This window comes from Cheilinus undulatus, linkage group 16 (assembly GCF_018320785.1).
Source record: "Cheilinus undulatus linkage group 16, ASM1832078v1, whole genome shotgun sequence".
NCBI lineage: Eukaryota > Metazoa > Chordata > Actinopteri > Labriformes > Labridae > Cheilinus > Cheilinus undulatus.
The window spans coordinates 32,085,454-32,109,399 of NC_054880.1; the positions used below are offsets into that span (position 1 = coordinate 32,085,454).

The 23,946-nt window shown below is 37.4% G+C and overlaps 1 protein-coding gene across 2 annotated transcripts in view; it reads right to left on the bottom strand.

Annotated features, from left to right (window-relative positions):
• LOC121524026 (solute carrier family 66 member 2) overlaps positions 1-20,155 on the bottom strand; it is a 57,208-nt gene extending 37,053 nt beyond the window's left edge. The window contains exons 1-3 of one of the 2 annotated variants that reach the window (XM_041809191.1): positions 19,366-20,155; positions 15,947-16,080; positions 12,824-12,874 (exon numbers count right to left, since the gene is read on the bottom strand). In XM_041809191.1, the coding sequence (XP_041665125.1) occupies positions 12,824-12,874; positions 15,947-16,080; positions 19,366-19,568 (388 nt within the window). In that variant the 5' untranslated portion in view covers positions 19,569-20,155. The remainder of the gene's footprint in view (positions 1-12,823; positions 12,875-15,946; positions 16,081-19,365) is intronic. The other variant, XM_041809192.1, reaches the window with a different exon arrangement.
• Between the last annotated feature and the right edge of the window lie 3,791 nt (positions 20,156-23,946).

Below are 23,946 nucleotides of genomic sequence, written 5' to 3' on the forward strand. Positions count from 1 at the left end.
CACTGCCAAGTAATTTTTTGTTATTACCTGGCCTTTCTTTTTGTCTTTCATATGTCTTGAAATAAGATTTTGTTTCTGGACTTTTCAGCCGGATGTCACTTAAAATAAGTCTAACTTGGAATAGCACAAACATATTTCCTTAGATTCTCTTTTGGCAGCTTGTGTTTGAGAATATGATAGAAGAGTTTCTTAACGCCTTGGTCATTTTCGACTTTATTGAGGATCAAAATAATGGATTTTGTGAACACATGGCATCAAAACTTGTTTGAAACACAGTGATAATCCAATTTTAAAACATCAGCAGTAACGGCTCTGCTGTGTTTCTGTTAGCTTTTTCCTCTAAGGGCATAAGAATTAAGCTAAATTGAAAATGTTTAATGCAGTTTTGATTATTAAAGAAATCTGTGTCAGGGTGTTAAGTTTACATGTGTTGAAAGAATCATGGTTAAGTGTTCAATATATTTGGTGTCCGAGATTCAAAGTGTTGCATAAAGTTGTATACTGGACAAATACATGAAAGCAGTTGTATCATCGGCCTGGATTTTGAGGGTAAACATTAAGAAAAAAGGAAAAGGAGCTTAACTCAACACATCCATCCTTAACTGTAACACAGAAATAAAAACTTGAGCAGTGGTTAACCATGTGCACTATCATGTTGAGAAGTACAGGTCTAGTAGAGCTGTGGTCAATATAGGACCATATTCAACATAGTTTTCCTTTTCTTTTCAAACTGAGGGATGATTATTCCAAGAAAAATTACCATTTGAAAGTCACTAATAATTATCGAATCATATACAATTAAGCTAGAGCTGCATGGCAACCACTGTCTCCTATCTGCGATAAAGTTTTTGGTTCCATTCCTGGTTGAAAAGAGCCTTTCTGTGTGGAGTTTGCATGTTCTTGCTGTGCATCTCTCCGGGTACTCCTGCTCCCTCCAGCAGTCCAAAGTCATACTCATTAGGTTAATTGGTGAGCCTAAATTGCAATATGAGCATGACTGGTTGTTTGTCTCAATATGTCAGCCCTGTAAAAGACTGGTGACTAGTCCAGGGCATGCCCCGCCTCTCCCCAGTGACACCTGGGATTGAACTATGACCCCAAACAGGAAAGAGATGTAGAAAATGGGTGGGTGGATAAAATTGTGTGATTGCAATTGTCTTCAGTCCTTTACAGATGGATAATAATGTTTCTCTGTGTCTATCAGCTGATAATAAAACAACCGAAATTGTCTTTAACAAGATAACAGATTTAGCACTTAGCAATGGGGTAATTCACAGTTAAAAGATTACATATTTTACTCAGCAATATGAAGTTACATTACCAAGCTGCTATACCCGGTACTGAAAAATGAAACCGACGCACAGCTCTAAGGTCTGCTGCAGAAGCAGTGGAAGACACGTGCATAGCCCTTTTTGAAATTCCCATATTTACAGCAAAAAATAGTATGTTTGCATTCTGAAAAAAAGAATTGTCTTCACTGGCACACATTGTACTGGCCTGAATTTTTAAATAACTTGTCTGTTTTGGTTTAAAGAAGAATATGATTTATTCGTAATTTGGGGCATGACTGATAAGAACATGTTCGTCTATTATAGATGTTTGTCCGGAGGCCAAAGGCCTATCTCAGCACCACCTCCCTTTATTTTCTAGTTTCTGTTTGAGTCAGCATTTTCAGCACAACCACAATGGATTAGCTTTAAAAGACAGCTTCTGTAACCAAATGGGCTGACATCACTCTAACATACTGCTACATACCGTTGTTTCACCTGACGTGAAATAATTTTTTAATTTGCAATCAAACAGCAGTTAGCACACAGCTTTTAGCTGAGTAACAGACACTGTCTGGTGGCAAAATCACATTAAAATAAAACTAGTTGCCGGTAAAAATACTTGTAAAACATATCGTTTAAAATGAGTACAAAGCTACCTGAAATCTTAGATTTATTATTGATGACTATTTGAAGCATAGAAAATCATGACCCATTTCTGATCTAATTAAACAACCCCAGTTCCATAAAAGTTGGGGCACTGTGTAAAATGTACATAAAACAGGATGTAATGATTTGTAAATCTCACACATCCATAATTTTATTCATAATAAAACATGAACAATACATCAGATGCTAAAACTGAGACATTTTAGCATTTCATACAAAATATTTGCTCATTCTGAACGTGATGGCAGCAACATATCTTAAAACGTAGGGAGGGGCAAAAAATGGCTGCAAAGGTAAGTAGTACTAATAAAAAGGTAACTGGAGGAGCATTTTGTGTACAATAGCAGCAGGTCAGTAACATTACTGGGTATAAAAGGAGCATTATAGTGAGGCAGAGTCTCTCATAAGTAAAGATAGGCAGACGTTCACCAACCTGTGAAAAACTGCATCTAGAAAATGTGGAAAGAAACTTCTCAGAAATGTTCCTCAATGTAAAATTGTGAAAAACTGCACACCATACCACCTTCTGCACTATATATCATCATCCACAGACTCAGAGATTCTAGAGAAATCTGTACACAAGACAAGAATGAAGGTCAATATTGGATGCTCTCAATCTTTGGGTCCTCTGGCTGAACTGCATTACAAACAGGCATGATTCTGTACTGCAAATCACTGCATGGGCTCAGGAACACTTCCAGACATCACTGTCTGTTAACACAGTTCACCTTGCCATCCACAAATGCAAATTAAAGCTTTATCATACAAAAAAGAAGCAGTATGTGAACACCATCCAGAAACACTGCCGTCTTCTCAGGGCCAAAGCTCATTTAAAATGGACTAAGGTATACTGGAAAACTGTTCTGTGGTCAGATAAATCCAAATTATTGGTAACCATCAACACTGTGGCCTGCAAACAAAAGAGAAGATGGACCATTCAGCTTGTCATCAGTGCAAAGTACAAAAGCTTGCATCTCTGATGGTATGGGGTTGCATTAGTGCCTATGGCGTGGGCAGCTTACTCATCTACAAAGGCACTATCAATGCTGAGAAGTATATCGAGGTTTTGAGAAATATATCATCCCCATCTGCACACAACTTCTTTCAGGGAAGGCCTTGCATATTTCATCAAGACAATGCTGAACCACATACCACATCCTTCACAATGGCTTTGCCTAGTATCTCTCATTAAAGTGTGGGGAGTAGAGAAAAGATACTGCATGAATTTGGACTGTGATGAGAACTTCATTTGGTAGGCTGGGAATTTGCAAAGAACAAGCAACCTTTCTTGAGAACATTGTAATCATGACTTTTCAATTATTTGTGGTGTCCTCATCTCAGTCTCATGTTTTACTAATTACTCTCCTTCATGCCAGTGCTGTGCTGTTGTCTTCTCTTAATCTTGTATACACACGTTAAAGACACAAAGCTGCCTCTGTCTCTTAGAAGCAGCAAATATGAAAAACAATGTCCTTATGCAGATATCGGTGTCACACAATTTAACCCTGACCACTAAAGGATGTTTATCATAGAAATGTTCCTCAGTCATACCCAGCCATACACCCTCTCTTGCTGTGCCACTCGTGTACCCCAGGGCATTCTCATCCTCCTCTTTAATCCCCGTGCTGTGCAGCAGCCGTGGCAGCTCTGTGTGGGAGCAGACTGGAGCTGCATACAATAGACTGCCTGTGGTGGCCAAACGTCTTGTGCACAGCTTAGTTTGAAGTCCCACAGAGTTGTGGTACATGTGTAGGAAGACTCAGGTTATAGTCGGTGATTTCAGTCTCTGTTTACCCACGGTTTGTTGCCAACTTGAGTTAGGGCCTTGGAAAAGTCTGCGTGTGGCTTGCTGTCACTCAAAAGCATGCTGTGGGAGAAGCAGAGAAATCATAATACAAGACAGCTATACCAGCCTGCAGAACGGGACCTAAGATTTTAAGAATTTGAACAGGGATTTGTTTTTACACTGGCTAATAGGCTTCCCCTGCAAAGCTGTAACACAGCAACCTTTCTGCTCTGCCACCAAGGCTAAATACTGTGGCTCTACCATCAAGGGAGTGAAGCAAAAAGTTAAGCCTGCACCTGCCCCAAGGGAGGGGAAACTGCTCCTACAGGATAAAGTGATTTATTCTAAGCTGACAAACTCACTGAAGCTACAGGTACAGACCCCCCATGGGACCAACATGAGCAATGAGCCACAGCAAAGCATTAGAAAGATATGGAAACACTTATATTCCTACGTACCTGTGTATAATTAAACCAATATCTTTGTTGTGGGAGATCATGAAGTCAATGTGAAAGAATCAGGACACCTCATATTATTGTTAAAATGTTCCTAATTTATTTTAAGAAGCACCCAACTGGTGCAGAATGAACATTTAGATTTGTAGGAAGAAAAATGACTTTGAATATCCCACCATCTACATCATCTTCCACTGGGTCTTGGGAGGGATCAGCTTTTCTTAGATACATGTAGGGGGGCTTCAAGGACAAAAGGCTGGGAAACACTGATCTGCACTACATAACACCATAAAAGAGAATCTGGAGAAATCTCCGTACACAAGGGACGAGGCTGAAGGTCAATATTGGATGCTTGTGCTCCACAGGCCCTCAGGCAGCGCTGCATTAAAAACAGGCATGATCCTGTATCAAATCACTGTATGGGCTCAGGAATATCACCATGCCATCCACAAATGCAAGTTTAAGCTATGCCAATCAAAGATGAAGCCGTATATAAAGAGGATCCAGAAATACTGCTATCTTTTCTGGGCCAAACCCCATTTAAAATGGACTGAGGCACAATGGAAAACTGTTCTGTGGTCAGATCAATCAAAATTTGATTTGCACCCCTACACATAATACCACCACAAACTGTGTGAAAGCAGGATTTCTGTATTGATGGTGATCAAAAGCCAAGCACCGAGCGAGGCTGAAGGTGGAGGATGATCTGCAGTTATTCCTGATGCAGACTCATTATCTCACCCAATTAGAGGTGAGAATATTTAGGCAAAATTGACAATTAGTTAATTGCAGAAAATCATGAACTAATTGCCACAGAAAGATGGATGTTTAAAGAAAACAAGCAACAACGTTATATAAAATCTTACATAAATATTTCAAGAGACAAAGATATTTGGATAGACTTGTTTCATATTTTTGGATCCTATCAGTTCATGGGGAGCAGGGGGGTAGCTAGGGATTTTGGGCCCCCAGAAAGAAAATCACACAGGGCCCCCCATCAACAGGTCATTTTTACAAATATATGTGTATTTAAATGTATTTTGAACCATATTTTCCCCATTTATGAGCAATATTTTACTATAGTTAAATTAAATTTACTTGCATTATTTTTCAGCGCTGGACCATTTGGGCATTTTTAAGGGAGGAGCAGGGGCCCTCAGGAATGTATTTTACTCTAATTGATATAAGTTTCAGTCTATTGACTGAGTCATTTAGTGGCTTTTGATTCAATGAGGACACTTAATACTAAGATAAAATTTTTAAAAACCCACACTTTTCATTGCAGGCTTCTTAAGGGCCCCTCCCTACGGTGGGCCTGGGTAATCAGTACCCTTTTTCCCCCTTGTGCTACGCCCATGGTAGGTAGCACAGGATAAATTGGAAAACACAATTTGAAAACCTTGGATTTATGCAAAATAATCAAATTAGAATTTTAATTAATTGCACAGCATGACTAGAAATCAGTTGAATACACAAAGATTTAAGTTTTTTTGCAGTGCATGGATGTTTCACAGCCAAAAGATCAAAACTATCTTAAAGATTAAACTGAGCTGAAAGTGACTAAAAATGTGATGGAACAGACAGAACTGTGGTGTCTTGGGAACAAACAGGCACACAACCCTGGAGTCGGAAACCACAGATGCTCTCAAGTTTGCATACAGAATTTTTAATCATGACGCAGAGCTCTGTTTGATGGTTTGCTTGCTGACACATTTTCATTTATATGCTGCTGGAGATTTGTTGAAAAATGCTGTCAGTTTTCTATTCCCGGTCTTCAAAACAGCTAAAGTTTGACTAAGACAGATATTAGTGTGTGAAACTTTTTCCACTCACGCTGAACTTTCTCAACAAATACTTCCTCCTACTTTTGCTTCCAAATCCTTTCACCTACAAGAGCTATCACCAACATTTCACATTGTGACACAGCCATCTGATCTTTTAATCTCCTCAAAGATTGCAGTAAACGCTCTTCCTTATGAATCACAGTGAGCTCCTGTAAAACTAGAAGCTGCAACAAAAGAACAAACCGTACAATACAGATGTGGCCGATTCTGTCATTATGCCTGAAGCACCTCAGGCGGTTTCAGAACAAATGAGTGCTCCCAGTTACAAGACGTTTATCTCCCAGATGAAATTACACATTGTGTCTACTGCTCACAGCCGTTTGTACCTATTACGGAAAAAGTCTTATGTGGGCAACCTAGGAAGCTCTATCAAACGTCAGCCACCCTGTGTTTTTCTTTCTGAGTAAGAAATCTCCAGCTGTTTGATGGAAGTGTCTGGTGTGATAATGACACCGTGCTGCAATGAGCACAAATATGTGCTAAGATGAAGGCTCAGAGGGGCACAAAGGGAACAAAATGAACAATCAGAGAAGCATACAGGTTGACAGTTTACCCTGCTGACTTATGGTGAGTCACTGCAGAAAGCTACTTGTGAACCTGGTCCACCTTATATTTTATAACACCAGTATATATCACATGCATAAACCACTTTTCAAAAGCTGCATCACCCAGGACATCAACCACTGTCGCTGCAGGCCTCTCAATGATGCTGTGTGACTAACTATTCCACAGCATCAGCTCACTTTAACATTTCCCAATTACCCTACTTGGGTGTTTTTATGTGTCTACCAACAGCAGACAACTCCATGCTTACGCCTGATATTTCCATTAACTGATCAATGCCTGGGCGCACACCAGCAAAGCTGCGATCAAAGAACATGATTTCCTGACGGTTCTAATGATGCTTGGCAGAGCTCACTGATCGATGACTGTTCATTGAGGCTCACAGGCTCTGGCCAGCTTTAACACATGGGTAAAAACAGCTGACGCCAGAGACAGACAAACAAGATTAACCAAAAAAGCCATCATGTCGCTGAAAGCTGCTCCTGCTTTCCTTAAAATGATTGAAAACATCCAGGGATTAAAGTGGGTTCAACGGTATCAAATGCAAAGCCATCTAGAGTCCCAAGAGGAGAATTTGTGATGGACTGTAACATTGGAGCCAAGTTCACTCAGTACTACACAAATACTATTGCTCTCCTGCCATCTTTTGGCAAAACAAGGAATGACAACTTATTTTTTGTTATACTTTCCCTTTTCTGTTGTACTGTTAAAAATGTATCAAAGAATAGTCTGAAGTGATGTTTAAAATGAATAAACTCAATAAGTTTACAAATTGTGCAAAACAGTGTGATAATACAGCACATACATTACTCAAACGAACTGTTTCAAAAGAAAAAAAAAGCAACTTTGTGTTCTTGTTTTGCAGCTTTGAGTGGTAGTAGCTTTTAGTTTGCAGACTGAAGCTTGGAAGTAGAGAGCCTAACAACTGGAGTGGACCATGATGCTAATATTTTGACCAGTAAGCATTTTGGGGCCTACACAACTTTAAGTTCATGTTATTACATGATAAAAGATTTTATGAAAGAGCATGCTCTTGTGATCATCAACTGGCGACCCGGGGGCCAAATCAGGCCCGCTACAGCTTCCGGCCCCTAGAAGATAATCAAAATCAGAAGATGTATCAGAAAACATGTTGTGGTATTTAGGGTATGTTGTTTGACAATATCTCTATAGACTCTAAAACATCAGCTTAATGTTTGATCTATTTTACAGTTATCCATCTGTCAGTCATTAGTAGTGAATATGATGCATTAAAAACACATACTCATTAGACCTTTCTTGATTAAAGTAGCCTTTTCCCACATCAACTTTCTACCTCAGGCATTTTGAGAGTTTAATTTTTCCTGCCAGAGAGTCATAACAATAGATGGGTCTCCTGCCCATTTTTTTCAACCAATCCCAACACAGCATTTCAGCATCAAACCCAGCTATAGACATAAGCCAGCCCCAGCTATATGTAACTAAAATATTACAATCACCCCCTAATGGCAGTTGCAGTTTAGGCAATTGGGACTGATCTCACTGCTAAAGGCAAAACATTATTTGTATTTTTGAAGAACAAAAAAAAATAAACAAAATATGTTATTTGCACCAAAATATTCATTGAAGTCCAGCCCCTTTAGTGTCGTCCAAGGAAAAAGCTGGCCCTTGTCATGGGTAGAAAACAACTAATCACATTTACTCAAATTACTGTAATGGAATAGCTTTTTGTGTACTTGTACTTTTTTTGAGTAGTTTTTAAAATCCCTACTTTCACTTTTACTTAAGTATATTTCAATTGCAGTATTGTACAGAATTACATTTTGAAAAAGCATGGAGTACGGGAAAAAAAAATCCACAACAAGGAGGTCCAAGCTTTCTGCAGACAACCTGAAAATGACCAGTTGTTTGGCTTTCACAGCACATGATGGTCAGTACATGCACATAGCAGGAGAATGATCATATTTCTTCCCAAAACAGCCGTTGCGTTGTACTTTAGGTTTTACCTGAGTAGATTAATAAACCAGTACTTTTACTTCTACTCAAGTAAATCTTAACAAGAGTAACTGTACTTTTACTTAAGTACAATAGTCTGGTACTGCTTCCACCTCTAGACCTCTGTCCAAATGTAGATGATGACCCCTGCTCTACAAGATAATTGTGCTGATTTTGGGACCCATGTACCCCAACTTACCAAAGCCAGCAATGGTCTGGTTATCTGATGTTGTTCACTATAACACTAAAGATGTGTTAGACTGTACAAGAGTTATACAAAAAGATATATGATCACAAATTAGCCATCTAATAATCATCAATCGAGAGGAAAATAAAACTAGCTATAAACCTACTATCTTAAAGACTCATTTTGCTGTTTAGAACTATTTTTACTGAAGACTGCAGAGGCGGTCATCACATTTTGTTTGACATCTCCCTGGCTCTACACACAGAAATGGCTCAGCAGATGATCAGTGTACTCTTGGCTTTATGTTTTTATGAAAGCTGAAGAACTGCCACATGAATTTGATTCATTCTGATTGGTCACTGGGTGGTGAGTAATTAAAGATTGGTTACCATAGTACTCCTTCATAGAATGGTTCCACCTCACATGTAATGTGAGTTATGGATGCCCAAATTTGTTCCTAAAGCTATGAATATGTAAAGATGGCTCATGGATTGTTTGCTTGTGCTTTCCCTGAAGGGGTAAATAAACTACCAACAGCCTCCACTAAATTTGTGTCTAAACAGCACAACCATGCTCAATGCTGAACACTTGCATTTTATAATCATCATTAGATTCTTTTACTGGGTACTAAAAGATGCTGGTGTGTGTCAATAATCCATCTCATAGCTGTTTAAACAGACAAAATTAAGACTATGTCTATGCTCAAGTAAAAACTAGTGCCAAGATTGTTTATAAAACCCTAAAATGAGAACTTTTAAAGTGAAATTGACGATGACTAAGGAGCACCTTAGATGCACCGCAAACCCTGAACATGTAATGCCTTAGAAATATTCTGAGGTAATGAATGTGACTACCCCAGTTAATCTCCATAATTAACAGTTCTTTTTCCTCTAGCTGTTTCCAAGAATATTTATAGTCTGCCTGTGTTCAACCACTAATTAAAAAATCAAGCTTTTGATCCAGAAGGACACAGTAATTACAAACCAACCTCAAATTCAGCTAATACCACAGACGTCCTTGAAATGACTGCCTTGACTACAATTACTCCAAGTGTTGAAACACAAACAACATTTAGGAGGAAAAAATCAGCAAGTCGTAAGAGAGCAGTGCTGCTCAGATACTGTACTCAGAATGAAAACGTTTTTTTCTTTTTAAAGAATGGCTGATACTGGTGAGTTTAATCACTGTTCTACTCGACTAAAATATCACTTCTGATACACTGGCCCACAAACTTCAGATTATGTAGCTGGCTGATATTTCTTGGAAAACTTTAATGTGGCCCTGTTCTTCTTTTAGAAGTCAAAAGTGTACATTTCTATTGGTGATCATGCCAGCCCTCAGTCTTTGGTAAATGTTGTGGTACTTGGGGGTTTGATGGAACCACTTTTGCTATTTCACTGATGGCATGATGATGTATCTCCCCAAAATGATTTTAAAAGATTTTCATTTAAAAAATACTTGGAAATTATCCTGACAATTTTCATTTTAGTCTTTTTTGTCCTTTATTAATAATGATGAACTAGAACTACTGTGGTCTGGTAGCTGTATGCCTCTGCAAAGGAGAAAGGCTTGAGTGGTTTCTGTTGTATTGTGATCCATAGAAATCTGACAAGCAAAGGGATAAAATATGAGGTCCAGTGACCTTGACCTTTGCCCTCTAAAATGTAATCAGTCCTTCTTTTTGTCAGAGTGGAAATTTGTTCAAAGTTTGAGCAAAATGTCTCAAAGCGCTCTGTGATATAGCATTCACAAGAAAACCCTGCACCGTACATCTCAATAGATGGACAACCAGAAAAGATAATGCCTCTAGCCCAAGAGGCAACCTCCAGTCCTGAAAAGTGAAGCCAATGCGGAAGTGCAAAAAATTGCAATTTGGCGAGTGTCCACTTAAGGCTGGCTGCAGGAACACCGGAAGTCATGTTCACAACACACCTTAAATGGGCTTTTTCTTTAACAACAGAAATTAACGGGTTTACAGCCTGGTTCAAAAAACGAAACGTGTCTCATCAGCTAATGTCTTCATGTGCTCTCACTGTACGGGGGGTGAATTTTTTTGTACCATAATCGTTTCGATTATATTCAGGAAAAACCTCACTGTGCACTGACTGGCATGTCTCGTTTGATTGACAGATAACTTGACAGGCAGACGCTACTTATCTAACAAACAGGATGCTAGCTAGCTTAGCTGACAGGAAGTCGAGCTCAGTGGGTGGGCTCTTGTCTGCTGTTAGATTAATCCAAAGTTTGGTTGAGACAACGATTTCAATAATGAGGCCGCCATGGATTGGATTCGAAAGCTGTTTGAGTCCGCCTGTTGTAATCACATGTCTGATGTCTCACAGGCTTTGTCCAATTCTTTCTGGTACAACAAAAATACCCCCAAAAATGGAACACTATATGCAAATGGTGCTCAATCATGGCAAAAAACATGGTCGCAATTATTTCTAGTGGTATTGAGATCAAGATTGTTAAGCAGAGTAAATCATCGGTTGTACAACATCTGCATCTGTGTGTGAATTTTAGATGATTAAAAAATGTTTCTTATTGCCTTTAGGGGGAGCTAAAACTGTACAACAACATACTGTCATATCTTTTTTGTTAACCAACAGTTGAATTTTCATTTTCTTCTGCTCTGTAGGCAGCACAGCATGAGGAAGAGTATCGTTTAATCTTTGTTATCTTTTTATGATGGTTGTGGGGACCTAAAAACCTAATGAAATTAAAACTGGATTAATTGCCCAGAACTAATATGGAATCTAAAAAAATATAGAATGTGATGATCTGCAAAACAGTGAAATTAGCAAAATGATGTCAAATGCTGAATCCAGGCAATGGCAAAAGAAAGCTGAAAAGTTCTGAAATTCTTCCAAAAAAGAAAAGGACAAAAAAATTATGGGCTATCTGACCATTAGTAAGGTTAACTTGCAACAGTTTTGTGCAGGATTGGATATTAAAGAGAAAGGCAATCTTTTTGAAGTCAGACGGGCTCACCACTCTGATTGACCGCTGGCCAATTGTGCAACATGTAAAAATAAAAGCATTTGATAATCCGAAGAAATCTTGGTATACAAGGGAAACAAGGAAAAACAGTCTTAGATGGCCATGATCTTGGACCTGTAGATACTGTGTTAAAAAAAGATGCCAGTCTGTGGAGGACTTCACTGCATGGACTTAGAAAGGCTTCTAAAAACAAAGAAATTCTTCTTCTTGCTATTTTACAATGAAGACAATGCCCTAACCATACTGACATCAAACACTCACATCAACAAACACACACATATCACACATTAGCATCCACACAACAACACCCTTTCAAAACAGATTTCCTTAAATAACTGCAAGGGGCAGTGTGCTGAAACCAAGTGTAGTTCAAAAGCAGACCCAAGATGCAAGTTAGAGGAAAACGTCAATTAAAAGCTGTTAGCATTACAGGATTCATTAATCGGTCATTTAAGAGATGCTTCACATTAATATTGCAGAGGAGGATAAAACCAGCATGCAACAGTTAAAGGCAATCAAACACAACTGAAAACATTTGCTTTGAGAGGATATTACAAAAAATAATGTGAAGAAAAACAAACGCAGTAAGTAATTAGGTCTTCAAAAGTACAACGAGTTAGTCTGTTGTTAAGCATTGGTAACTGATAACTAGTCTATGTAAGTTGAGTACTTACATAGCTAGGCTTGATTTCCTTCTTAGACATTTAATATGAGTAACACAATAATGAAACATGCAACATTATATCTATATAGCTATTTTTTGTTATATTTTACACCCTAATTTGTATGAGCATGCAGTCTAACATGCATGGAACACATCACATCAGTGACCACAATGGTAGGATGGTAAAGACGTTTCATGGATCGACTGTAGGTGCAAAAACAAGACTACATGCGAGTGAAATAGGTGCATGCTTCATTCAGATTTGGTATCTGATGTTAGCTTTGGTTAGTGTTGGCTGGGCGGGAGGAGTAGCCACACTGAGTCAGCATGCACAGGACACACAGATGGAGTGGAAGTGGTAAATGAACTAAAACTGAAGTTTCATGGCAGACACGGTAAGTTCTGTACATACCCAGAAAGATCCTCTTAGGGATTCTGATCTCCTCGTCCTTACTGTCTGTTGCTACAGACAAAAAAAAATGAAAATAAAGATAAAAGAAAAAAAAAAGAAGGGAAGAGACAAAAACTTGTTTTCTTCAATTTCTTACAGACACCAGGGGCTATCCATTTTGGGTCAAGTTATACTGGCTCTTTGTTATTCTGGCATATCCGGTCCTTTTCAAAGTGACACCTGGTGACACTTTAAACCACTTATGATAGCACATTTGGTGAAACACACCAGTTTCCCTGGTATTTATGTTTTCCTACATGGGAAGGCAAATGATTCATTTTTAAAACCACAGTCAATTGCTAATGTTTAGATTCCTAAGTATATTTTCAAAGTCTATATTAACATGGCGAAGAAAATGTGAGAATTGCCTCGATTTGGGAATCAAATGAATTTAAAGAGATGTATTTTATGATCTTAACTTTTGTACTTTTGTACTTCTGACTATACAGTAGATTGCAGTCATCAAGTTTAATTCCTAAAGTAAAACAAAAAGATATCTTTGGTTTTAATTTGCTCAGCACTAGTATTTGTATTTGTAACTGTAGCTACATTAAAATCATATTCGTGCAGTAAATAGATATGCTGATAATTGATAACATTTTGATTAGTAAGCAAACAATAACTTTTAGTTACCATGATTCAGTTTCATACAAATTTTCCTTTTAGCAAAGCTTTTTTGTTCCTGATTATTCCTACACCACATGGATGCTGAGTTTGTTTTCTTTGGTGTCTTTGCCCCTTGAATAACAGGACAATCATGTTCTCAGAGAGCTTCTTAATGAGAGGGAGTGATCTCGCAGAAAGATAAAGTCAAAAAGAAATTGGTTGTTCCTGATTTAAGACTGGAAAACAGTAATATCATGTCACTTATTTTTAGTTAGCAGTAATAATTAACCATTGGGTTCTGCTGACCAGATAGCCATCTACCAGTCGAAGCCTTCTCACATTACAGAATTACTTTCCACTTGGAACTGTTTTTTTCCTTCTTCTTGTAAATATCAAGTAATGGCAATTTAAAAATGGAAAGAAAAATATGAATTCCAATGTATTTTTTTGTTTTGGTGAGAATATCAAAACATTTTGAACCATGTGCCTATACGTGAACAATAAAACTGACTCAGATTCTGAATTGCTTCAGCTGGTTCCCATTGACTTTAAGAACAAATGCTTTACAGCCAAGAAATGTTTCTGACACACAGTCCATTTAAAATGTACATGTGTTCATTCACATTTTATACCAAAAATCGTAAAAGAGAGAACCTTAGGGGCATTGTAGAAGTCTTACCTGTTTACAAAATCTTGTTAAAGGCTAATCTGTACAGAACACGTCCAAAAGGAACCCACCGTGGTTCTCAAGACAACTTACTGCAGGTTTCTTCTGAGCTGGCTACAATATTTCTGTTTTTTAATTAATCACAGAGTTTTCACTCAGTTTTAAGCCTAGAACCTTTATCTTCAGTGCTGGAGCAAACGTGTATCTTCTGATGACAAGCATACTGCCGTGTAATACAGGCTTAAACACATGGTGGCTGTTCTCTGTCCATTTGTGAATAAAAAGTGTGTACATAAAAGGGGGTTAAATAAAAATTTCAAACACATCTGGAAGAACAGAGAACTCTGACATTTACAGCTGCAAAAGAATAGAGAAAGATAAATTGGATTAGTTATTTATGTCTGTGTAGCTTATCCGGTTTTCCAAGCACAAATCACAAAATTTGGGGGCACTAAGCTATGGCATGTGGGAGATGTGAATGCATATCAAAACTGTAGGGTGTTGGTTGTAACAGTACCATAATTCTAACTATTTCAATACCTAAGCAACAAAAAATAAGTTTTGTAGGCCATAAATACTTGGTGGATTTCTTGTTCCTACTAACAAAAAACTCCAGAAAACTCCTGCACACTTTATTGCTCCAACACTAAGAAGAAAAACATTGCCAACAGATATGTACAATTTAGACACTGCTTATTTGTTGCTTTTGTCACTTTAGGTAAAAAAATATAAATCTTTTAAAACTTTGGTTGTTTTTTGGTATAAAACAAAATATGGATCATTTCAAAACATATAAAGTATTGAGTTGTTGAAACTTTAGACAAAAGAAGTGTTGTGGGTACACATCACAATTTAATCTGTTAGGAGTAAAAAGATCCCTATTATGTTTGAATGAGTCACAATACATTACCTCTGCAATTTAAGCAATCTGTTGCCCTGTGACTTTTTAAAATAAAGACTGTTCATTACTGGAAAATATACCTTATTGCCCTTAAGCGTTTGCTGCCAAAAGCAGAAAACATCTATGCATCTGCATGGTTTCTTTTTCTCCTACTTCTTGGAGAGACAACCCTACAGTTGTGTCAGACAGCTGATTCAGCTAGCAAGATATCAGAGAGGACAATACTTAATTTGTCGAAACATTCCCATTATGTTGAATTTTTGAAAGAATGTGACAAGAATGACACCGTGAATGAAAGATAATTTTAAGAAAAAAACAGCTGTGCTTAATACTGTATGCCTCTGCCCAGTTTACTGTCAGACTGTGATCATATCAAAGAGCTGTAAAGGTTATGACATCTTTTATTCCTGCAGAGCTGATTGTAATATGGACAATAAACTAGGTTGTGCAATGACAGTAGAGTTGATACTTTCAAAGGCTGTAGGCTACGTGCTGTATGAACCAGAAAATTGTAAAAGGGTTTTAAGTTTTGGTAATAAAAAACTACTGTAGTGTGGTACTGTTCTCAGTATGTAATGCTGGAATGTAACAAGTAACTTTAGTGACATGGAAAAGTTCTCTTCTGACCTGTGGTCACTCACATTCACAGGTGATAAGAAGTTTAATAAAGCATACATTTTTAAGGCTTCTCATTCTTCTCCTTAACACTCTACTGCCTACACACACTTAGTCCTGCTTACTGTTGGATAACTCAATACTAAAACACTATCACACATTCTCACACACAAGCACTCCCACAAGTCCACTTACTCTTTCAAGCACATAACATTTGTAACTGCTCTCAGAAACTTAGCTGAGTTTTATCTGCACAGTAGAGGCCCGCAGAGAGGCCCTCTGGAGGGTTTCTGACCTATGAAGGAGCGTCTTTTGGTGTTGAGTTCAGTGGCCATGCGGACATTGGTGCAGAGGTTCAGCATGACGAGCATGGTGACGATCATGATGATGCTCTGCCAAAGCAGCAGCGTCTCAAAGTAGCGGCCAAATCTGAAGGATAAAACACAGCGAAGTGAGAAGAAATGCAGACAGAGCTTCATTGCAGCACACGATTTCTTGTATTAACACCTGTTCTAAAGAATCTTTGTTTCAAAGAAAAGCCTCATAAAACAAAGGTACTGGGCTTCAGCTAATTACAAAATATTTCTCGACCTTCAGGATTATGTCAGAGAAAATGATGTCCATAATTTATTTCCTCTGTGTACAGCAGGTACATGCTAATAAGAGATAGATGCAGTCGAGTGCAGTTTAGTGTAAAAATGATTTGAGGACCTTTTGATAAACACATTGTTATTTGACAAGCATCAAACCAAAAAGCAGCTGCTGTTTATAAAAGGCATCTGTAAGATTTTGAAAATGTTGATGTAATCAAACTATCACTGAATTCAAGCAACACAAAGATCCTATGTTGGAAAATGGCATTAAAAAATATGTTCAAATCATGATTAACGATGTTAAAACAGCGAGAGTGTATGACAATAATCTTCTTGGTATTATCAATCATAAACTTTGTTAGAAGTCACACATGAATAATGTCAAAACTAAAATGTCAAAATAAATTTCCATTTTATATAAAGCTCAGGATATTCTGACTCTTAAATCATAAACATTGTATACTTCTCTTGAATTTTTTTTTTGATGACCTTCTGTGTGTATGTGTAAGGTTAAAATATAAGAAGAATACAGGTTCTATTATTAAGTGAGAGAGGACTGTGGTAAGAATTATAAATAGTTGTGGCGACTATGAACCAACAAATGCCCTATTCATCCATTTATATGCTCTTTAATTTTATGATCTAGTAGAACAGAGAGCAGCACAGGCCACGTTCAAAGTACAGAAAAACTATTTTCTATTTGTAGAGGCTGAGTCGGCACAGCGTGAGGAGAATAATTACCTAAAAAAAGAACAATTTGGAATGGAGATGTGTAGCCTATCTGTTTGAGGGGCTGACTAGTGGAACTTGACACAATGACTTAAAAGTTTAGTTGACTCTCCTCATATGAGAAAAATGTTTGAAAATAAGGTGAAAAACTTATCTGTATAAAGACAAAATAGATCGATACTTTATTAATCCAGAGGGAAATTAAAGTATAATGAAAGGGTACTCAGATCATTAGATTATTTAGATAAATCCTTAATGGATTTCCTTATTTTGATTCTTTGAGAAAAGTTTGAAGCTTATTTTTTGTGGTACAACTTAAAATTCAGTGGTCAAATGCTGACTTTAATTCTACAAAGAATAACTTAAATAAACTTAGATTCCAACCTACACGCTTTTGATCAGTTTATTCCCCCAGTGTATTGGTGTTATTGTGTTATCTTTAAGGCAATGGCACTGTACTTGTAGGTCGGGACCCAAATGTAAGGTCAAGAGCAATTTCAGTGTGCATGAAAAAAATGATGTTGCAAAAAGTCTCTGATGTGCTTTCTGTTTGTTTGGTTCCATCGCTTTGTTCAACTACACTGTGCTGGGTCAGACATTCAAATGATAAGTCTGACTGGTTGAAAATTTTTTTCAAAAATTTAGGTTGCAAATAAGAAGCTGGAAGTGGGTCCTGAGGTCAGATGAGAACCACTTTATGGGAATACATTGTTAATGATATTCAAATAAACTACAAACAATAAAAGTACTCAAGTGAAAGTAAAAAGTATTTTTATATTCTCTTAAAGTACTGACTAGCTACTAGCTGTACAGTAAAAAAAGAGATTTCCTTGGCAAACACAACATTAGAATATGGACCTCCAACAAGGTGGTGTTTGTAACACAACACCTTTATAATAAAGTGAAATTGAATAGCTTTTTTTGGGATGTGATGTGGAATTATTCTCTATGTGCCTCTCATTGTCATGTGTAGTCAAAGCCAAACCACTGGCCTGTTTCATATTGTTGACTTAAAGCTAGGACCTCCTCATTTTTACTTTTATTTCTTTTTACTTGACTTTTTTTTTTAAATAAGTACAGTAAATTCCCAAAAATATACGGAAGGAAAAGTAGACTTAAATTACAGATTTAAAAACTACTCAAAAAAGTACAGGCACAAAAAAAGTAGGGATGCAAGACATTTGATTTCTGCTGATATCTGATGTGCGAATTTTTACAAAATAATTTTAGCTGAATCCAATATTGATATTCAAATGTAGTTAAGACCTAAAACTTCAGTCCTAAAAAACCACAATCTAAAGTTTAAGGCTGAAAAAATTAACAAATTTCCATCATTAAAAGACACTTGAAAGTGTAAGGAACAGGGCTGCATATTGGACAACACAGGGGTGCCGATACAATATATTGCCATGTATTGTGATACTATGAGCAAGGCACTGTAATATTGCAGCTAAATGTCTGCTACCAACTAGTGGTGGGAGGTTAAATTACATCATAGAACGACCATACCAATAAAGTAAACTATCAATAAAAAAAAATCCATATAGCGTTTTAAAAATTGATTCAGTATCAGTTTTTATTCAACACCGATATCATACTGATAATATTGTGCATCCCTACAAAATGTTAGCAAATTACAATAGCTTAAAAGTTGATTATCATTATCAGCAGGTATGAAAATATCTGCTCATAATTACAACTGATGAATAAGCTACACATAATGTATGAGCTTCATTACAAAGGAGCACAATTTTATTCTACACCATCTGTGTCATTCTGTTTGTAGATCTTAAAATGCATATTAAGCTTTGACTTACAGCTAAGAAATACATGTTGTATATAATGTACATGTAATACACAGAAATTACTCTAATTATTTCATTACTCAATGTCAATAACTGAAAAATAATACATCTGCTTTGTTTTTAGTTGTTGAAGCAACTGTTGTTTTTCTTAAGCTTCTAACACATATAGTCACCATAATAGGAAGTGGCAGAACTAGAACAGGAGAAACCTGTCCTTCACATTAACAAAGGTCTTTCCAAATCCGGATCTGCTAAACATATGTCTGCATAACCGTTATCCGCAAAGAAAAATCATTATCATACATTGCTATATATTAGTGTTTCCTTGTTTTGCAGCTCATAATGTTACGTATACCCTCAAATTTAAACTAAGCTTCAGTTAACTAACAATGCAGGGAAAGCTCCCATCGCTTTGACTAGATTTCTGAGATCATGCCTTTGGTTCTGGGAACATCTGAAGTCTAGCTCAATATGGGACATTATGTGACTGTTAAAGAGCATGCAAGGTTTTTATAATGTGCTTTCACCCACACAACAAACACTGGTCTGGTGACAGGTGAAGTAAAAGGCAATGATTAAGCTGTCACCTGAAGAGTATCCGCAGGATATTTGCTACTAGGAGGACCAGGCACACATAGGTGGAGAAGCCCTCGGCATTCTGAGACCTTCGGATGTGTCTGTACTGGGGGATGTAGGGGACAACTCCACCAAACACCATGGCACCAGCAGCGACCCACGACACCAGGTTGTTGAACACGAACACGACCTGATCAAACAGCTCATCTTCCATCTTCAGCTGCTCACCAGTCCAGCGCCTGGGCAAGGAGTTGGGAAGCGATGACAGTTGAGTACCAGCGGCTCAGCAGAGACTATTTTAAGGGCGTTTATCCTCTTCTGTTCCCTTGTAACGAATCTGTAACATCCGAATTGTCCAAGCATAGCATTAGTCCCTTCCTACAGATTACACAGACAAAGAAGCAGCTACTGCCACGCCATCACAGAAAGCCGAGCAGTGAATCAGGAACGACAAGCTACAGTTACAGTAAAAGCTTTGAACAGCTTTCCGGACAGTGACAACATCACTTTGTCCGCTAACGTTATTGTACCGATAGAAAACAAAAGGAAGCGTTGTTGCATCTACTGGAGAAGACGACGGTAGTTGGGTCTCTACTCAAGACGTCTCTGAATCCACTCTTCTGTTCATGCTAGCTGGAATTGTTTAAAATGATGCAGTAAACTCAAAAGAAGAAATTTCCAAAGTTCTTGAATTTAAATAAAAATCCCTTAAAAGCCCTTAGAACAAAATGTTATGGTTTTAAACGATATTACTTCCGTTTCATCACTGACGAGCTCTTAGCCAGTGTATTTCTATTCTGCGGTCTAGCCCACACTTCCTGGAACGTCACACGTCACCACTTACGCCAACAAAGATGATCAAGTTGATCAAGACTGTTCACTCGCTACCATGTACGCTAGTGCAAAGCTTCCAAACCCACGGCTTGAAAGAGTAAACTGAAAATGTCGTGTTGAGCTTTGTTTTTGATTTTAAAAAACTCTAGCTATTAAGTTTGCGAGCAGCTCAGTGCACAAAGCATGTTTCTAATTTTCTCAGCAGACAAAATAACAACCGTTGATGGAAGTCATGTGACAAAGTAGCCAATGAACCGAGTAATTCCTTAAAATATACCAATTATTTCTCAGGCTCCCTCAGATTGTAAATAATAGCTTCAGGCTATCACTAGCTAGGCTATACCAATGGTAAACAAACACTGTATTTTTTTAATACTATATTTTACTATCCAAACTAGGCTATAAATTATTTGCTGCAGTGGCATTCTTTACGTGTTTCAAAGTTTCATCACATTTACATTGCTGGTGATTCAAATGAGGCTTAACACTTTATCCCCTTTACTAAACAACCCTATTACCCACCCATTCAGAAGGAAATACTCAGGCTTAACACTCACAGACCACAGAGGGGGCTTTGCAGTAAGTGAAACACACCACTCTGTATGCTTTTACTCTGTTGACATAGGCTACCTACATCTTCAATATTTCATGGATTCTGGTTTATTCTGAGGGCTCCTTGCTCAGCACTCTAAAGCAAAGCCTTCTGTTCAACCAATTCAGACACACCAAGCACTGACAAATTCTGACCCTAAATCCAGATTATAAAGATTTATAATGGCTTAATGAAAATTATATAACCTCAGGGCAGACAGGGCTCTCATCTGTCATCTTTCACTGTGATCCAGGATAATCTGTTATATAAAAGCTTCTGGTAGGGGAGAGGAAATTTTCCCACTCTTTCACACCAGCCAAAACACTCGGTGACCCGCCTGACAGGATAAACCAGCCCACAAAGAGTTAAGAAAAAAGCTCTGCCCATATACGCAAACATGCATTCATATCACTGCGGATGTCAAAGTCAAGCTGAGCAAAGTTCTTCACCACAAAACCGGAAAAATAGTGAAGTCTTCCTTCATAATAAAAGCAAAACATACTGCGTGAGTTAGCGATGCTGCTGAGGTAATTATTTTGTCTTTACCATGACAGACAACACAGTAAGACTAGGTAGGCATTAAATTGAAAGAAATTGCAGCACTTAACCTCCTTTACTGGCATTTTTTGTCACAAATATGGGGCTACTAGATTAAATTACTTAAATCTTGATTTTAATGGGCGCTTTTAATTCGTCTATTTAAAAGTCTCCTGCTAACAGGTGTTCTGATACATACGATAAAATACTAATATTCCAAGAAAAAAAAATCATTTGGGCCTCATTCCCCAGTCGTTCTTAATAAGGAAATTATTCCTAAAACCCTCGTAGGCCTACGTTTTTTTTTGTTTTGTTTTTTGTTTTAAATGAGTTAATCATCAGAGTTTTCTGAAATGTGATTTTTTTCTGAGCCATGAACAAAACAACAACAACAACAATAATAATAATAATAATAATAAAAACAATCCATAGCAAGTTTACGAACATCTGAGTACTGATTTGACACGATGAAACGTTTAATTTTGCACTTTTTAGCGCTGAAATGCTAAATTGAAAGTGACGCGATAAAATAGTTTTTAAAAATTTTAATTTCGATGTATTTTATATCAATTTATTACTGTTATATAAATAAAGACTTTGCACAAATACATGACCAAAATATAATCAAGTATTAATTTAAACTTGCAGCGTTTGGTCTAGGTTGCAAAATTTCAGATATATTGAATATACAGTATATGTTCGACAGGATTTTTATTTATCATTAGTCTTTATACAGGCATGTAAATGTGTTTAAATGATATTCACCATATAAAGCGTGTGGTTTTATGTACATTTTAATCAAATTATACTAACTGTGAACAAAAACAAATCAAAAATCAAAACAACCCCCCTACCCACACACACGTACCCCCCCCCCCCCCCACACACACACACACACTTTTTTAACTGATCTGGAATGTATCATTTTATTATTACAGTTTAAAGCACCAACTGAATAACTGATATTACCCAGTTAATGTGTTTGTGTAGCATATATTTAATTTCCACTACTGGTGCAAAACCTATCAACAACAAATTTGATATTGTGAAATATTCCTCTTTTGGTGTCATTACTTCATCCGGTTTTAGAACTATCAAGTATTGCAACTGTTTTTTATGAATTATTTTAACTTTGACGTTACTGACATCGTGCTTCTGCTCCTCACACTCCTGTGTGCATTCCGTCTTTGCACGCGGCCCTTTTATGTCCTTACATGGGCATTAAAAGGGTGTTTCTCTGTGCCAATTAGGAGCACCTGACATTTGTCATCTTTAAAACACAGGTGAACATTTCAGGAGCGTGTCGTGAATACCACTTAGGCTTCTCTCTGAAATTTTCTTATTAACAAATTTGAGAAAATCTTAAGAATATACTGGTGAACGAGGCTCATTCAATTTATTCTCCCTTAGAATTAAAGTGAATTTATTTTGAAATGACGAACCGCGGTAAGCGGAAGTCATAATATTTTTAGGCTGCTTAGCGCAACTTATCGCAAAGTTATGGGAGTCACTGCCAACGCCGTGGAAGTAAACCGAGTTGGGCTTTTTACTTGTCGATGTCCGGCACACTTTATCCAAAACCATAGTTTGACGGTATGGCCGAGATTAAGCTAAACTGCATTTAATGATTTTTTGTTGTTGTTGCTGGAGAAACCATGTCACACTCGGAAAACAAAGCAGCTAAGGACATGACAGAGGCGGTAAGTTAGTTTGACGTTACCTCACTGTCTTCAAAAAGACATTTTCTGACTGTAAGCTCTTCCTCAGATGGAGAAAACGATGCAGCGGCTTCAAGGAAGATTCCAGACAGTCTCTGAACAACTGGAGTGCAAAAATATCCTTTCATGGGACGTGCCCTTTCTGATACACAGCCTTTATGGTTTTCAACTTCACTACAGGTTGGACTCATAAATGATTTGGCAACAGACCACATTATTTTAGAACGATGTAAGAAAGTGTCTTCAGTTAAGCACACCTTGCTAATCAAAGACATGTCCTCTTTGCAAAACACATGCATGTGGTACCTTACATGACCACCAGGGGGCGCCCAAACTTCATTTGATGATGCCAATACTCCAACTCAATCCAATGCAGCTCAATGGAAATGCAATTTTTAATTAATTTTCTCCATTAGATATATTGCGTTAAATATTACACGTAACGTGTAAAATTAGAGTTAATGTAAGAATAAATAGTTGAGCTGAAAAACTAAATGTAAAGGCTTATAAAATTATAAGACTGAGTGTCTGAAATAAAATGCTTACCCTAGTCCAGTTTCCACCCACTTATTTTTGGGTGATGTTTTTATAAGAATAGTTTCAGTTTATTCAAATGATTCAAAATGTGGATTATTATAATTCACCAAAAAGGAATGGTTGTATTTAGCTGTTTCAGTCTTCCTCCTGTTGTCCAACATGAACGGTACCCAGCAACATTTTTTCCTTAACTTTAACACTAGATGAGATGGGGACCCGCATTGATGACCTTGAGAGAAACATAACTGAACTCATGACACAGGCTGGAATGGAGGAGCAGGCCAATGTAAAATAACAGCAGGTTGTCTAGTAAGCTCTTGCCATGTAACTTCCAAAAAATGAAGTTTCCTTTTGTGCCAACCATGATGTAAACC